General features: G+C 33.6%; 1 protein-coding gene across 1 annotated transcript; it reads left to right on the plus strand.

Annotated features, from left to right (window-relative positions):
• Nucleotides 1-1,035: 1,035 nt before the first annotated feature.
• On the plus strand, nucleotides 1,036-17,078 carry LOC126750413 (serine protease inhibitor 28Dc). Its single transcript, XM_050460036.1, has 7 exons — nucleotides 1,036-1,283; nucleotides 9,443-9,603; nucleotides 10,386-10,778; nucleotides 10,895-11,139; nucleotides 11,192-11,310; nucleotides 16,380-16,798; nucleotides 16,855-17,078. The coding sequence occupies exons 2-7, from the start codon at nucleotides 9,445-9,447 to the stop codon at nucleotides 17,044-17,046; spliced, it is 1,527 nt and encodes a 508-aa protein (XP_050315993.1). The 5' UTR covers nucleotides 1,036-1,283; nucleotides 9,443-9,444; the 3' UTR covers nucleotides 17,047-17,078.
• Nucleotides 17,079-19,327: the final 2,249 nt, after the last annotated feature.

Here is a 19,327-nt window from a genome sequence, read left to right on the forward strand (position 1 = left end):
GTAAAAAAATATCCCCCTGTGCACATGTTGAACTCAAACAAAGTTGTTGTTTACTAATTGTAGCCTTTCAATGATATAAGATCAAAAGAAAAAACACACTGCGGAGTAACGTCATATATAAATTGTGAAAACCTATATACACGCCTGGCTAACTCAGATCTTGGGTGCGGAGATTAACGTATTAATTTGCGACGGAAAATCTAAGTCATAAATTCGATGAAAAATTTAGATAAGTTCGAGACATGCCTTTTCCCTTTGTGTGGCATACGTAAGTGAGAAATTGGTGTCGTTGAAACATTGTCGATCGTACGCTTTCCCTACGAATTACTGTTGCATATTATTGCATGGGCATATCGGCACCCGAATAAGAAATTGGCCAGTCACGTATAACACAGACGGTAGAAATCTGAAATCAAGGCTTTATTAATATGAGACCATTGTACCACCCACTCAATTATGATGGGTTAAGCAAGACTGCCCTTGCGAAGCATGTTTTTGAAAATCTTTATAAATTTAACTTTAGCGGTGCCGAGGTCACTCGCACAGAAGTAAATTATGGAAAACCACTGAAATAATTAACATTAAAAAAACACAAATATTTTGTTTACAAAAAGCAGTATTTTATTTAATGGTAATTTATTTATATACACGTCTGGCCAAAGAAAGTCTTAGGTGCGAAAATCAAGTCGTTTTTCTACTCCCCCTCTACTAACTACATTCCGACCCAAACGTAGAGTAGGAATAGCCGGAACTTTCTAATATTTTTTTAAGTATTATAAGTCCATACTAACTATTAGCATCTATTGTAATATCCTGATAATGAATGAATTAATTGAATGAATTTTAATTTTCAGGAATTTACCAATGGTAACTGAACAATCCAAGCGTAAACCCACGATGAGAGTGTACTTAAAATGGTTGGTTACATTGCAGTGTATAAAGTGGCGATTTTATCACCCGCCGTGTAAGTGGGGAAATCCGAGACTCTAAAGGTCGTCAAGTCCATCAGAATAATAATTACCGCAAACGTAATTGACTTAGAGATTACTCAGTAGATGGTGGATGGATGGTGATGGTGCCACTTAAATAACGATTTCTTTTATACTTTGTTTTCGTTTTACTATCGCTGTTTTGTTATCGTTTCACTATCGCTGTTTTGTTATTAAATATACATTTCGTAGTGTGTAGTTTTATCTCTTTTCAGTTTGGCATTGAATTGACTGTGTCCGGGTGATAAGTTAACTTGCTTTTAATGTGGTAGGACCGACGGAAGACTAGTTTAAGTAAGATATTTAATTTTTGTTTTTAACTTTTGTTAAAGAATGAAGCACGTGAAGTTTTTGCTTGAAGAAGTAAAACAGCATTTTATGAGACACTTATAATTTGTTTTAGGTTCTGAGATATGTTAAAATAGTCTCTAAGAGGGGCACTTTTTAGTTCGGAAAATTGCATGAAAATCGTCGTATTATTTAAGAAGTTATATGCATTTAAAGTTAAACGAGTTGGTAATCCAGAGCATTCGCCATTTTTTGGAATATTTCATAAAATGTTTTTTTAATTTTAATCTTGATATGTTACATCCATTACTGCTTATTTTTTTTTTTAACATAATTTTGTAATATATAAAAAAAATACGAAATTTGTGCAAACTAGGAAATCACACTCAGGAGAACATACATTATATTTTATTTTCAGTTTCGTGTTTGTGACCCAATATCTTCAATATTGCGGAGGGTTGTTGGGTGGGGTCAGAAATAAAACAGAAACCTCTTTACTGAAATATCGACGTTTCGACTTATATTAAGTCATCCTCAGGACACAAATGGATAATGTTTTTTTTCAACAAAAAAAAGTAAGTAAATCAAGTAATCACAGACATGAAACAAAGTTATTTCAAGTATATAAAAAACATAATTAAAATAAATTTTCTTTACGTGTGCAAAAATTAAAACAACAAAAAAAAACAAAAACCATGACACAATTAAAATTACATTCAGGTACAATCCGTTAAAAAAAAATTAATAAAAAAAATATAAAATTTATTTTTTATATATTACATCTCTTACCTAAGTCTAGTTCTTTAGTTATAATTAAAATATATTTATAATAGAAAAATTATTTTTAACATGGGTTAAATTGTAGGTGTTATTGTGGGCAAACTAGAATCAACAATAAACCAAGAAACAAATGTTTTATTCTTCCAAGCGTTTCTTTATTTAATTTTTATGATTCGATGTTATGTTGATAAGCTAAGGATTAGTAGATAAGGAAGATGTATGAACCTATACGTTCAAAACCAGAAACTTTGGTAATAAATTAATTAAATTATAGTAACTTGTACTCAGATCATCGGTGTCTTGTTTTTTGTTATATGTAATACTTTCTTTGCACTTTTTATTTTAACCATTTCTAGTAAAATTCTTTTTTTGTAATTTGATTCTCTGCCAATGATATGAGTGCTGTTAAAATCAAATTGGTGTTGTTGATTGAAGGAGTGTTCTGCTAGAGCAGTCTTCCCAGATGCTGCATAGTTCGTTGGTTTTACGCTTCTTTCGTGTTCGCTAATTCTGGTTTTTAAGTACCTGCCCGTTTGATCCACATACAGACCTTGACAGTCAGAATAGGGTATTTTATAAACCACGCCACTTTGTAACTCATTTGATGATTTTCCTTGAGTTTTGAGAAGTATTTGTTGATGGTATTTTCATTTTTGAACGCTATTTTGAGTTGATCATCAGAAACCACTCCTGCTAGCCTTTCAGACAAACCTTTGACATAAGGCATTTTTGCAAGTTTATGGTTTTGGTTTTCTTTGACTTTAATAGGTGTAGGGTTGTTGTTAAGGATTTTGTTTAATAGTTTATGAGGAAAATTGTTTTTTAGTAAAATATTTTTAATTTTGTTAACATTTCTTTGATGAAAACTGTAATGAGATAAGGCTATTGCGCGGGATTTTAGGTAGCTAATTATGTTTAATTTTTGTTTAAATGAGTAATTTGATAAGAAATCTCTCAGAGAAAGTGGGTCTGTAATACCAATCAGTGATGATTGTATTATCTTCTGTTCTGATTAATAGAATGTCTAGAAATTGAAGTTATTTGTTTCACACTCTATATTGAACTGTAATTTAGGGTGGAAGCTGTTAAATGTACTTTTTATGTTTCTATGTGTAATGTATAAAACATAAATTTTATATATTTTTAATGGATTGTACCTGAATGTAATTTTAATTATGTCGTGGTTTTTGTTTTTTTTTGTTGTTTTAATTTTTGCACACGTAAAGAACATTTATTTTAATAATGTCTTTTATGTACTTGAAATTATTTTGTTTCATCTCTGTGGATGTCCCGAGGATGACTTAATATAAGTCGAAACGTCTACGTTTAAGTAAACAGGTTTCTGTTTTATTTCTGACCCCACCCAATAACCCTCCGCAATATTATATTTTATTTACTAGATATTCTAGGTACGGTGATATGTCAAAATAATCTAAAAATTTACTCTCCAATTTCAAAATTTCTCTTAAAGTCTTAAAATTAAACGTTATTAGTATTTGAAGTTGAATGATGTAGTATTCGGGCGCATTCGCCATCCTTTTCATTTTTAGTTTTATATGATGTTTATTTTTTTTTAAGATTATTATTAATTTACAAATAAAAAGAAAACTAAAATTACAGTGTGATCAAGATTTTTAAGAACATGAAAATAGACAGGTGCATGGGGTCAACATGGGGTCAGAAATTAAAAAAAAAAACAGAAACCAGTCATCCTCAGGAGACTAAGTCTAGGTTTCTTTAGTAAATAAATACAAGTGCATGAGTGAGTACGGTATATATATATACCGTGTAATACTTAATGTTTTATATATAAAACATTAAACCATCCAAAAATATTGGCATTATTATTAATGATAACACTTTAAAGTTTTTTGGTATTTTTATGTTTGTTGTTTTTTGTTCACTGGTATTTTTATTTTAGCTTGTTTTATAGATGTTTTTTATGGTATTATATTAAAATTTAGTGTAAAATTACTTCTTACATGTCATATTCCTATGATAGGTATCGATAATTTTCATTCGATAAAGTTTTCATAGTATAATAATTGTCAATGAACGTTTGAAGTTCATTTAAATAGCCAATTATACATTACTCAGGAGACTGAAATATGTGGATCAGAGAATATCGAGTGGGTAGATGATAAAGATTGCCAGGCAATAAACAACTAAAAGTATATGAATTTTCAAGAAAAAATCACCATATAAATAACATATAAACTTTTATATAAACTTTTATTTAACAATTAAAATCAAAATATATAAAACATATAATCCTAAAAAATATGTGTATTTATTTTAATTTTTATATAACTGTTTAGGCATTGTTTTGATAAAATCGCTGGGTATAGTGTCCCATCATAGTGGCCATAAGAAGTAAATATTTCATAAATATTTTGAGGCAGCTTACTTGCTGAGTAGTTTGCAAAGGCAATTTGAAAATTATATAAATCATTGTGATGACAGTTTTGAAAGTTCTTTGAAATTAAAAAATTCCCATCATATTTATCAATTATCTTAATGTCCACTAGCTTATTGAAATGTTTTAACTTTTAGCAAATATACTTAAAATTTTATAATAATTTTTTTAATAAATATATTTTTCAATAAATTATACTATGGACTCTATACTATATTAAAATGTATTATATTATATTATACCAACTACTTAAAACTAATTAAGTTTTTTTTTTAAAAATTAATTTTTTTTTTTTTTTAAATTTTAAAAACGGTAGAGAAGAAACTAAATCCTTCAAGCTTGGTCTGTAAACTAGCACTTCTGATCACAACTGATCCTACAAAGGATTAAAATTATGAATTAGTCTAGGAATATAAAAATTAATGCAATATTATTACCATACTTTAAAACCTTAACTAAAATTCTTGAGAGGCATGTCCCTTGATGCGTGTGCTTCCCCCAGACATAATGTTTCTCATTTTACATAAGCTATTAAATCCTAAAAGTAAACAACAAAATATACAATTATGTCTGATAACTAAGAGTTTATACAACCTCTGATGTTGCTCCTGTTATAATTGGAAAATATATGTTATTCTCCATTTTTAAATTTATTTTGGATCTGGCAAGCATAATCGACTTACCTATTACTTTGTTCTCTGTAAGAGGTATATTCTTCGAAATTCCTAAAATTTGAAAATGTTTGTTTAAACTATTAAAATAAGAAAATGTCTAGGTATCGTTGGTACACATTGGACATATAATGTGTTCCTTGTATTCTTGGCCAAAAAATTCTGCATGAAACTTCTTAAGATGTCTGTTTCTCGTGGATGTGCTTGAAAATTCCTTCTCACAGACTTCGCAGATTGCATTTTGTTGGCTAGAAAATACATAATAATTCAGATTAGACCTAAACAAATTATATCTTACCTTAGTGCTGCCATAATTATCGTAAACAGATTCTGCAGCAGCTAAAAAAGAAATTATAGAGGAAAGAAATCACTGGACAGTTTACTAGAAATTGAAAATCAAACACTAAAATGTTTGTTTTTTTGAACTGAAAATTAGTGTAGTACCTACCGAATATTATAGACAACAGAGTCAACACTAAGCACTATGATTGCTGTGAGCACTCAAATAGTGGCAAAATCGATATAAATAGTAATTATCGGCGAAAATTAAATAGTTCAGGAAGCAAAATTCTCATTGGCTGGGCATATTCGTCTTTTAACGTATGCTAATATCACAGTCTAACAGTCTACAGTTGAAATCTATATACATACTTTGCTAATATCATGAATTACAAGTAAGCGCTTTCCAAACATTACATTTTCACCAAACCTAACAAATATACCAAGTAATATAAACCTAACTAACCTTATGGTAATTTAACCTTTATGGTAATCTAACCAACCTATTTAATAGTATCTCTTATAAACAATAAAGAAGTATATATACATATGAATAATGACAATAGGAAAAATAGGACAATATTTATCGTTCCTTGCGAAATTAGGTAGAAAATCTAAAGTATCGCGTGAAGCCATACTGGAGAAAAATATGTCATTATTCAAATTAGTTATATGTAAATTTTCCAGACAGAAAGGGCAGTGTGTTAAATTATTAATAATTTTATAAATCAAAATTGTTTCTACGACTCTCTAAGGGCTTCATACCATAAAACTTAGTTAAGTTATTATAGTAAGTAAGAAAAGTTTTTGCCTATTAAAGCAAAAATTTACTATATTTACAAATTTGCGTTGTACCCTTTCAATTATTTGGTCAATATATTTGTGATATTCTATAGTAGGTTTAACGAATGCATTATATAATAATATTAATGATGTTTGATTACTAAAACTCTTTGTAATTCGAGATATAAAAACCGAGATTTTTTAGAGCTTTCTGAACCATGTTTTCTATATGAACGTTGAAGAGCAGTCTGGAATCCAACGTCACACCTAAATCCTTAATAAACTCTACATACTTAAAGATAGTGCCTCCGATATATACATCACATTTGTTTTGTGTCTGAAATGGTTTTCTGCTAAAAAGTATAGAATAACATTTTTCTGGATTAATAAATAATTTATTTAAGGTACAGTACCTTTCAAAATTTGCAAGGTCAGATTGCAAGGCACGAAAATCTGATACCTTTTTAATTGTTGTAAAGATTTTTATTTCATTTCACTTTTTAACTCTTAACCGCTGTGTTAATACAAAATAGAAACCAAAACTAAATATAAATATTTAGGATAAAATTATAATTCTTCTATAGTTTTTACGGCTAGTACTGAATTCTCTAGTCTACCGGTTTGTTAAAATCATATATTTTATTATATTTTAATTTGTACTGTACATATATAACTTTCCTTAATTTGTGATATCTACGTTTTTATCCCTATATGTGCTTTTTTAATTTAACGCAAGTGAACTACGACTTCCAGCCCTCAAGATGAATTAAATATAATTTCTCACTATTTCTAATTCACAGTGTTAGGTCACCAGTTTGCAAATTAAAAACAGGCTTACAAGTTAGTGTTATACAACTTAACAGCATTATATGTGAAACGCCGTTCGAATTATACCTAATACTTTGTATATGAACATGTTTTCTTAGTATTAATTTCTTTAATAAATATTCTGGGGTATCATTTAGATACAATCCATATAAAAAAGTATCTGTATGGAGTTTATTTAAAAAGGCAATTTGAAGCACTCGATTTATTGGGCATTCTATAGTTACGTTATAGTATATATTATTATAGTTATAGTTATAGTACGATATTATATTAAAATAATCCAAAAAATGTGCTCTTTTTTCAACTGAAAATTTATTAAAATGCTAAAATTAATTTAAATATTACACACGTTTAAAGTTGAACAAGTTAATTTTCTGGCGAATGCGCCGGAATATTAACTCGTTTAACATTAAACGCATATAACATCTGAAGTATATTTACAATTTTTGGGTTTTAAATGTGAAGAAAATTTTTCCATTTTTATGGTAGAAGCATTGGCTTTACAATATGTAAACAATGCCAATACTCAATATTTTAATTCTGTCGGACTCTAGATCAGTCATACAAACTCTAGGAAATGGACATAACTTAAACCAGCCAATCATTTTCAAAATTAGAGCTGTTCTGGTAAATCTTAGCCTATAGGACATAATAATAGTCTTTGTTTGAATAAAAGCTATTGGGGTTATTATTGGGTAATGAGTTAGTAGATAAGGAAGCAAAGAAAGCCATTTCTTGCAACAACTCTATACCCAAAGTACACTACAGGGACTTATTCCCTTTTATCTACTTAAAAGCCTTTGAATGTTGGAAAAACACATTTTTGGAATATGTATCAAACACAAAAATTCCTATACTTCAATTAGAAAAAGGCAAAATTAGACAAAAACAATTTAGTCCTTAGCCATAATTTTCCAAGATACTTGACAATATCCTATTTTAGGTTTTTGGTAGGACACGGTAATTTCAATCAATACGTATATAAAATAAACATGAAAGACACAGAAATTTGCGATTGTGGTAATCAGTCAATTGATGATCTGAATCATAGACTGTTTGCTTGTAAAAACAATTCTCAAGCCATTCCATTTTTAAACATGGAACTTGGAACTATCCTCACTTTCAATGTGCCACGCAACCCTTATGGTAGAAGTTACCACAAATAAAAAGCTAGAAGCAATTTTTGTTCAATTTTTAAAGCTATGTAAAAACAGAATATAATTCACATAAAAACTAGACTTGCAATATTGAATAGTAAAATTATAATAGTATACTATGTTTAGGTGTTTATGTATAGTTATTTAGTTTAGGATAAGATAGATAAAATTAGACATAGGATGTAAAATATAAGCTAGTTAAAGACACTCCCTATATTTTTCCTACTGTTATTTTCCAACCTACCCGAGTCGCCCTGTGTTGTCTTAAATTAAAACAATGCCTTGCTTGGACTCCAAGGTGAGAAGCGAGTGACCCTGTCTAAAATTTTCAAAAGTCAATGTCCTATTCTTTCCTATTAGGTAGAAGATATATAAAAATAAAAAATTAAATGATTATTATATGCACAGATATTAAAATAATTGATTTAAGCAGATATCTATATTATAGAGAGTTACTATAAGTTTTTAGATAATTAAGTGAAAACGATAGGTGATGTATACCGCAATCTTAAAAAATCTATTGTTTTTCCATATTCATAAATTTCAGTGTCTCCTCGAGACCCTTCAAACCATACCTTTTATAGGTTTCGGAATTCTAAGAATTTTCAAGCGAACTCAGCGGTTCAAAAAGATAATCAAAACCAGCAAATTAAATTTTTTTCTTAGATCTCATTATCATCTGAAATTTTGTGATATTCATCAAAAGATATGGTTATAGAAAAACTATGACTCAATCTTCAATATTTTAAAGATTTTCACATTTATACCGTACATTCTGACTCCAATGAGTACGATCTTTTGGATGACCTCATTAAATTCAGATTTCCTAGAGTCGAAAAAAATTCTACCTTGTATTTTATATACACGCCGATGCGGCAAAAAAATATCTTTCTTGCGATCCGATTACTTAATCTGCGAAGATTAAAGATTGCTTAAATGCCATTTATTCATGACGAAGGGGGTCACCTTTTGGTGCCATTGGATTTGATATTGCGGTCAATTTTGAAGGCCATTTTTTAAATGAATAATTTTTGAAATTTAATTTGGAAAGAATGGAAATTTATATGTCCAAATTGATTTCTCAATTTTTTTCTGGTGCCCTTGACAAGGACAAATTTGGAGCCCAATGATCATAAATACTCATTAAAACTAAATTGGGCCATGTACGAATTTTTGGTTAATTTGATCCCGGTCAGGATTCTCTAATCACATTACCAGATTAAAACAGGAAAATATTTTTTAATGTTCTAGATATGCCTTGGTACCTGAACGCCATCCTAGTGATAACCTGTCTACGACTGCCCACGACTGAAAACGCAAACAACACGAATCAACAAGTTTATTTTCCCACTGAAGAGGACGATATTAAGTTCCAAATTTCTAATGCTCCACCATCTAACTCAACTGGAGAAGTAAATATCGATTTTAGAAAAATATACATGGTGTACGTACTTCAGGAGCTGCATAGATCGATTTTGGAAAACTCTCTGAACCTTCACCTTGTCTCGACAAAAGCAGATTCATTCATGTATTCAGCATTTCGAATTATGTTGAATGAATAAATGTTGTTGTTTAATAATATTCTCTATTTCCCCTTCATGGCACTTAGATATCAGACAGATATGGAAATTTAATTAATGAAATAAGGTCTTTAATTATAGGGAGGAGATAGAAACCCTTTGCAGCTCTGAATATTACCATCTTGCCTTGTATGGACGCAGATATATTCTGTTTCACTTTGATACACTCACAGATTTGTTGGTTGAACCCTCTTGCCAATTGGCCAAAGGGCATTTAATGCTTTCTCTATGTAAAGAAAGGTGGCTGAGTATGCACACTGACCTATGCACACTGACCAGTCTCCCTCATTTAATAACACTCCTTAATCAATAAACATCCTCATATTTTACATGCTCTCTACAAGCAATGACGTTATTTTGTATCCGGATGCTAGAGTTGTTGTGGATATTTTCTCTCCTAGTTAATAATTGAGAAACATTTATAGTTACTATTTGCTAACCTAGGCTGTATGATGAGCACTTACATCACACTCCAGGATCATGCATGATGTTCCTCTTACAGTAGCAGATTTCTCGAATCACACCAAATTTTCAATTTTTCCATTATAATCGATCGATATGCAGTCTCTAGAAGACCACTCTGATACACCTATTTCTAAAATTATCCATTTCAGTACCTTTCTCCAGAGATCTTGAACAAACTGACCACCCTAAGGGGCAAAACCGTCTACCAAGAATACGTAGATGAAATAATCTCACGTGGCATCACGAAATTAACCCTAAAAGTGAACGAGATCTTGAGGCACGACCAAGATATCGTCGTTTTCTCCCCGCTGAGCATCGCCGGAGTCCTGACCTTAATCCTGTTGGGCTCGAATGGAAACACTTTTAAAGAAGTATCATTATTGTTGGGTCTAGAGACGGGCATTCCGGACATCAACAAGAAATCTCAACTGGTGCATGAACAGTTTGGACGAATGCTCGACAAAATATCCAGGACGTCTGGATTCGCGGTTGGGGAGCAAGTGCATGTTGCCAGCGCTCTGTTTATACAGAAAGGATACCAAGTAAGTCAAGAACAGCGTTAAAAACTATATGCGCTCTATTCTATTATTTGGTTTAACTGCCAATTGGAGCCAAGATTTAATTACTGATGCCCAGCACCAATCAAATTTCCTTTCAGATCCGTCCAATCTACGCATCTCTAGCGGAAGATCTCTACCGCAGCAAAACCGTCAACGTCGATTACATGACCAATCCAGTGGCGGCACAAGAGCTCATTAACGATTGGGTAGCCAACAACACGAACAAGAAAATAAAAACAATCCTCAGTAGCCCCCCGTCGATTCTGACGAAAGCAATCATCACCAGTGCCCTTTACTTCAATGCCGAATGGTACCAGCACTTCTTCCCAGGCGTTACCAAGAGGTCTGCATAGGCTTAGCGAGTTTATTTGTTTTTAATACAAATATGTTTTTAGGGCGCCATTTTATGTAAACGGACGTGATACACCCAGCAATGTCCAGGCAGACATGATGGCTAATCTTGGGGACTTTTTTACGTATTATAGAAGTCCTACCTTGGAATGTGAAATTTTGGGTAAGTACAGGACTTGCAAACCAATATCATCCATAAGCGGAGACCAACTATTTTGAGGTAATTCTTGTGATTTTCCAAGGTCAGTGGTAATTCTGCTAACAGCTCTGTCATGACACAGCTGACCAAGAAAATTTCCTTAGCAGAAGGTCCCTCCGAATCAAAGAAGGATCCTAGTGCAACTGGCTCTGATGGCCTGTCAAAAATCCCTCATTAATCATTCTTTCTAAAGTTTTCATTATGTAAGGGTTGTAAGCGTTAATGGGGTCTTACCCTCTTAGCCAAGGTTTGTCATTGTCTCAAGTGAAGTGATTACTGATGCTCACGTTTAAGGATTATTGCTGCGCTGGTCATCAACTGTAAAAGGATTAGTTCCAAATCAGATTGTTACCCTCAAGAACTTCTCTTCTGCGATGCCTGTCATAAGCATATGTTGTAAGATGTGGTCATTGTCCAAATTCCCTAACTTAATAATGTTTATTTTGGTTCTAATGTCGAAGTAGTTACAGTGTTTTTGGGAATCCATGTCGAATGGTTCTTTTTATTTTTTCTTATGTTTTAGTAACTCGGCTGAGACTCAGAGAGAATCTCTCTCAAGCTTATTGTAATCTTCCTTAATTTTTCTACAATCTTTTTTGAGTACCTGTTACCTAAGTATCTTTATATCACTTTAATTCCTACCTAAAGCTCAATGTAACATATTAAACGAGTGTGCCTGAAAAGTTAGAAAAAACTTTCTTAAAAATCAATATAAATCTATCGATGTGGTACTTTTGTTTTTACCTGCTTTTTTCCAGTAATTTAATAAAGAAGTCATCAAGAGTCAATATTGTTCGAGTTTCGGTCTTATTTTATCTCATACCACCAATCTGAGGCCCAAACTCGAAGAAATAGTCAATGTTTTTCTCAAAGAGACCGGCCTAAATTAAACAGTGACAAATCAAACTCTAAATTACTGGTTTCAAATATATTGTGACCTATATGTAATCTACCTATACGTGAGACTTGTGACTTGAGTTTAATTTATTACTGTTTAAACTGAAACTCAAAAACGAAACATGATCTTAAAAATCACATTACACCTATTGACATCGTATAGTTTTCAAGTACTTTTTCCCCAGTAATTCAATGAAAAAAATCAAATTATCAATAAATCTTTATAAGTTTATGACCTAACCTATTAGCGTTGATTGAAAAGGGAATCGCCTCTTCAATCAACGCTATTAGCAAGTTTCTTTTTCATTTTTGTTCTGTTAATTTTTCGTTGTTTGGCATTAACCATTAAAAAGTAGTAAAAAAGTAACCAACCAAAACGCACCCACTGGGTGTTTTGAACCCTATGGCATACATAGTTCGTATTAACACCATAGTTTATTATCCCTCTTTTGGAGTTACGAAATTTTTGCTGACCGTTCTGAGTTCTGCATGAACATATGAACATGCAACAATGAACTATGTAAGGGATGTCCCGGTGTTGCCCTATATTCTACTACCTTGCAGGAAGTATATTCCTCATACAAGGAGAGTATTTCATTTAAATGACCATGTTAGTGCTTTAGAGGAAGCCTTGAATGAAATTAAAATTAGTAATGGCTAGAAGCTTAACGAATTTGAGAAACATATTATAAAAATGAATGAAAAAGTTTAGAACAGGCGCTGAAATGTCTGAAAGGTTACAAAGATCCTGTAACTTAATGTTGTTTAATTTGCCTAAGAATACTGAACCAGAGCGAACTACGTTCTGGCGAGACCGGTCACGCAAAAATTTGGTCACAGGCCATACAGGAATGTCCTCTCCTTCTGATGGGCAGTGACTGCATGGCTCCAGTGACTGTGGACTGCGAATCGGTAGAGAGGAGTAGCAGCATTCCAACAGTCCTGCATTGCTAAATAGGGAGACCATCTGGTACACAGATGGCTCCAGAATGAATAACAGAGCTGGATCAGGGCTTTGTGGTGGGATCCCACATACCAGTAGGGCATACTCGCTGGGGGAGCACGCCACTGTCTTCCAGGCCGAAGTATTCGCTGTATTAAAATGCGGACAGATAATAGTAAGCTGCGGACACCGCAATACAGTCGTATCAATATGCTCGGACAGCAGAGCTGCCATTAAGGCTATCACGGCCGCAAAGGTAAGCTCTAAGCTTGTACTAGAGTGCATAAAAGTCCTGAAAAAACTGGTGCAGGTTGGCTGCAGGGTCCAGCTCGTCTGGATACCTGGCCACGCAGGCCATGCAGGTAATGAGGAAGCGGACTCTCTTGCCAGAGTGGGATCCGCGAATGTGCCGATGGGGCCGGAACTCATAGTTGGTATCGCCAAATGCGGTCGCATCAATGAAGGGTCTGCCAAGTGGACCCACCGAAGATGGACTGAGTCCCCTGGTATGAGACAGGCCAAAGCGAACATAGGTGGGCCCTCTGCCTGTCTCACCAAAAATCTACTACGCCTAAAAAAACGCGAAATTCGGCTAGTGACAGGTCTTTTAACCGGTCACTGGCACTTACGAAGCCATCTCCATACTATCGGTATTGCGGACAACCCGGAATGCCGATGGTGCTGTGAGGAGGATGAAACCGTTGACCATGTAGTCGGGGAGTGCCCAGCACACACGCGCGCCAGGTTCAAATACTTGGGTAGCACTTTCAGTGTACCGAGTGACTTTGAGGTCCTTCAGACCAGAGAGCCTTATCGGTTTCTCTAAGGCCGTTGGGCTCTGGTAACCCCCGGTGGGGCATGACGGGTCCATTAGGTGACCTGCATAACTGCCTTGGCAGCCCACTGTTTCGACAATTCAAAAATACTAAACCAGGTGACCTTCATAAAGCTAAGGATTTTATATTTGGTATCGTTGAGTTTCCAATTAATATAATAAGTGCATCAACCGTTCCTTATGTGTTATACTTCAGTCTCTCGAAGTGGTTCTTGGGATTGAGAAACAAGTCAAAACTGGAAGGTGGACAAAAAGTATTTATTGACTCATTTGACATCAGAACAATGGGTCGAACTTAATAATTTAAAAAGAGACTTAATAAAATGGCGAGAAAGACCTTTTCTTGAAATAAGCTAATGGTGTTCCTACAATAATAGCAAAAAAATTGAGTTGTGCTACTGTAAATCTGCCAGCGTTTGTATCGGAGTTCTTGGTGTACTTTCAAAATGTTGGTGGTCTGCGTAACAAGCTTAAAACTACTCTTCGAGAATGTGTATATCTTGCAATTTTAGAGACTCCAGATTATTGATTATATATCAAAAGGAGAATTCCAAGAAAACCAGCGACTTATCCAGGGGAGGAGGTGTACTTATAGCAGCTCGAAAAGATCTTAATAGTAGACTTTTGCCATCATTTAGTAAACGCATTAAACATTTATTTGTGCAAATGGAAATAAAGATAAATCAGCTGAGTTTTGTAATAGTCTATCTGCCTTGAGACAGTATCAGAAAAGTATCCTGAATGCAAGCTTTGTGTTTTGGATGATTTTTATTTTCCAAATAGTCAATGGTCCAAAGGTGATGGTGCTGCTGAGGCAATCCATTTATCTGCATCATCATCTAATGTGGTACAGTTGATCCAGATACTTATTATATCCTTTATCAAACTGCAAGGCATTTGTAAATTCGATGTATTAACAAGATGTGATGATATAGGGATTTGACTGGGACACCATGTTAATGAATCACCTTGTTAATCTATTTGCATAATTCTTTTCACAGAAGTTACGGATAAGTTTGTGACCCTGATAAAATTTTTCTACAAAGCACCATTAACTTATTTTGCCATAGAAGCTTTATAGCCATGATTTATCATGGGACATTTATTATGAGAATCCCTAGACGTAAATAAGGGACCTGGCCCTGATGATATTCCTTCTATTTTTATCAAACTGTCCTTTTATACTTACTCGGCCACTTCCTATAATTTTCAATATGTCCCTTAGTAATGGAGTTTTTTCAAAATTTTAGAAAACAGGTTACATTACACCTATCTTTAAGACGGGAGACAGGTCTGAAATAATACCAAAGTGTTAGATAGAGCCTAGTCTGTGATTTTCTGTCGCCTAGTCTAAATGGCTGTTTTATCGACCATTGATCACAAAATCTACTGAGTTCCTCCTGAAAACATTGGAAGAAGGTTGGAGCCTATTGTTGTTCATGGTTAGCTTTTAATATGGTTGAACTCTTACCTGACTGGTAGAATACAGATGATGCGACGTAAGCATTTTCAGTCATCCTGTTTTCTTCATATAAATTTTCATGTTTGCAGATTATATGAAGTTGTATATGAGTGTTCACAGAACAGACAATTGCGTTAAGTTACAGTCGCATCTGGCGCTAGGTTCCCTAGTGTGATTAAAATGTTATGAACCTTAATGTCAAGAAGTGCCATTTGATGGTTTTTAGTAGTGGTAGAAATCCTATTGGGCTTATCTTTGTTAGAGACTTATTATACTTAATGGTCAGCTGTCATACCTCACATGCCTTCCATTATCACAAAGTCTGTGCAAATGTTGGGTTTTATTAAGCAAGAGATTTCCTTAATGTACCAACCATCAAATTATTGTTCTGATCTCTTGTGCGCCCAAACCTTGATTATTGTTAATGTGTTTGGAACCTTTATTCCAATGTTCATATTCAAAGCCATCGGAAGAGTGCAGCCTAAACGAAATAATTTTCCAATATATTTCGTTTAGGGAAGATTGAGCTGTAGATGATTAATTATCGTCACGTACAGGAATCTCTTAATGTTAAAACTCTCGAGGTACTTTTAGTCCTGAGTTCACAGAAAGGATTAATTAAAATATGTTTTTATCTACCGAATAAAAAATGTTTGTATCTACCGAACTAGCTTGGCTTCAGCACGTTCATTTCCAGGGCTCGACTTGCGAATCAATAGCTGAATACAATCAGATTTTCGATACCTGAAATACACTTCACGCTCACATTTCTCCACAACGATCATCCGCATCTATAATGCAATTTAAAGAAGATTTAAAATTTAAGCGAGGCTATTACTTAATAATTCAATGAAACTAGTTTAAATCCTTAATGGTTTAACAAACCCCTATTTTAGGATTGCCATACAAGGGCAACAGAAGCACCATGTACGTAATCATGCCTTTCAACTCCAGCAAAACCAAACTGAAAGAGTTCGAACAGAAACTAACCGAAGAGGATCTGAGCAACATGATTGGCAAAATGACTCTGACACGAGTCCTCGTCGTGTTCCCCAGAATGAAACTTGAAACCACCGTGGACTTAAAAGATACTTTAAAAATGATGGGCGTCAACTCCCTATTTGACCCAAATAAAGCGAGTTTAGATGTGCTCGCGCACACCGTCTCAGAACCGCAGAGTTTAGACTCAAGTTTTGTCAGAAAAAACAGTTTAACACAATCGATCGATAACATTCGTCAATCGATCGATGAACAATGCGAACAGCAAGGAAGCTGTACCAAATCTGGTCTGTATGCCGATCAAATTATACATAAAGTGAGTCGATATCTATATAAGGGTGTATCGATATTTTAATCCGAACTTTCTTGTAGGTTTCCATGGATATAACGGAAGTGGGAACGGAAGCGGCGGCCGCCACGGCAGTGTCGATAGCGCGGAGCGGGGGTGTACGATTTAGGGTGGACGTGCCATTTTCATTTTTTATTAGGAATGAGGAGACCAAGACTATTTTGTTTTGGGGCTCGGTCAACTTGCCTAATCCGCATTATGTCGTATCAAAATAAATATACATTTTTAGAATATTTTTTTAAACAAATGAGTTTTTTTTTCCTTTAAATATTAAGATTAAAACTCCTTTTATACAAATGTTGATAAAGCGTCGTCTGAATTGTGAATATAGAGGCTTTTTGATTTGGGGTACCCATCACCCATAGTTGATTTTTACAGGTAATTCTAGAAATATTTCCGTAAAAGTATGAAATAAATCCATCTATCCGACAAGTATGACCTTATAATTAATAAAAATTAACTTTTTAAAAATTACGTAAACTCCATTCAGAAATAAGATTTTGATTTTTGATGAAAAAATTAGATCTTAAACGTGGTTTCTAAAAAACGCAAGAATTTTTAAAAAAGATTACAATAAACGTTAGATAAGATTCGAGATTTAAAAAATTATCTCTTATAGACTATATATACTATAAATATCTTTTCGATGTCGAACTTTTATTAACAATATATAACTCATACTCACAATTTTATTGAAATTTATTGGATCTGTTAAGTAACCACTAAATAGTTCCTTATTACTTTAATAAGAGAATTATATTTGAACCGGTGTAAGCAGAAAGGGCACAAATCAATATTTTGACAAATTGCCATTATACCTAAAATGTATTCTCCTATGGTAGACGCAACGGATTATGCATAAGGGCCACAAGTCCGCACCCCGATATCTTAGAAATGTCGGGTAATAATGCTAGCATTGCTAGCGTTATGCATAAAAGGCACACGTCAGTGAAATGTGCCGTTTATGCGAAATGTTAGTGTTTCAAATGGTGGGGTCAACATGTGTTTGTCGTGCGTTTTACGTCATCAGCAAAAATTCGACTTCAGTTATTCTGTTGGTTGCTTCGGGACAGTTGCACGTGGTTTTAGTTTCATTTGACATGGATGATAATTCTGAATTAACACCTAATAAAAGACGAAAAGCAGAGCCTTAAGTATGCTCGCAACATACAGAAAAAGGCAAGATTTGAAGAAAAGTCTTATAAAAACAGTAAAGGAAGAGACGTTTGTGAGAAAAAAATTAATAATGGAGTCCTTTGCAGGTAGGTTCTTTTATAGTATTTTTGGCATATCGGTTAATTTCATTATTTAGTTGTAGAATGAAATGCTCTGAAAAGTTCTGTGATGCAGATAGATTGGCAATTTTTCAACGATTTTATACTTTAAGCTCTAAAAACGAACAAGGTATTTTTCTACAGGATCTTGTGGATATGATGGATATGAAGTAAAGCAGCGGCGTCCTCGACCAGGTGAAAAAAATAAACCCAAATCAAAAAGTTTCAAGTACTACTCATTTAAAGGAAGTTCCAAAGTAGAGATTTGTGTTAAAGCATTTTTGAATTTATATGCTATCACGTACAAACGCATCAGGAGAATTAACACCTTATCCTCACAAGGCAAGTTCACCGAATGACTTACGCGGAAAAATGACAAGTGCTAACTAATACTTTCTCAAAAGAAATTCGGGATTGTGTAACGGAGGTAAGGTAAGGTAAGGTAAGTAAGGAGCACATACAATCATTTCCTACAAAAATCAGCCACTATTCAGGACGTGAAAAACATTATTTGAATAGCCAGCTAAATTTGACAAAAATGATCAGCTTTACCTAGAGAAGTATCCAAACCAAAAGGTAAGCTTTTCATTTTATAGATGCTTTTCCGTGAAAATTTTAATCACTCTTTCGGAAGACCACAAGTTGATGTTTGTTCGACTTGTGAATTACTAAATAACAAAATAAAAGACTAAAATTTGAATGACACGGCCAAGCGTACTGCCGTCGCAGAATTGATAGTTCACAAACAAAGGGCTAAAAAATTTTATTGAAAAAGGACCAAAGATATTGAAGAAAAGGAAAATAAAGACCAAGTTCTGTCATTGGCCTTCGATTTTATGCAAAATGTCCAGTTACCCACAACGCCTGTGGGTGAGGTATTTTACTACCAGCAGCTTACTGTGTCCGTATTTTGTATTCACAATCTTAAGACAAATAAATCCAGGATGTACGTTTACCACGAGGGACAGGCAAAGAAAACAGCTGACGAAATTTGTACGTTTGTTCTCGAATATCTTAATGAATTCAAGGAAAATCAATCGGAGCTTCATCTTTACAGTGATAACTGCTGGGGCCAAAACAAGAATCATACTATGGTCAGGATGCTTTTGGCTCTCACAGATTCTGGTAAATTTAGCATGATTTGGCACTTTTTCCCAGTTAGGCGACATTCATTTCTCCCGTGTGATAGGGACTTCGCGTTGGTGAAAAAAAATTGACGGAA

Source organism: Anthonomus grandis, chromosome 2 (genome assembly GCF_022605725.1).
Source record: "Anthonomus grandis grandis chromosome 2, icAntGran1.3, whole genome shotgun sequence".
NCBI lineage: Eukaryota > Metazoa > Arthropoda > Insecta > Coleoptera > Curculionidae > Anthonomus > Anthonomus grandis.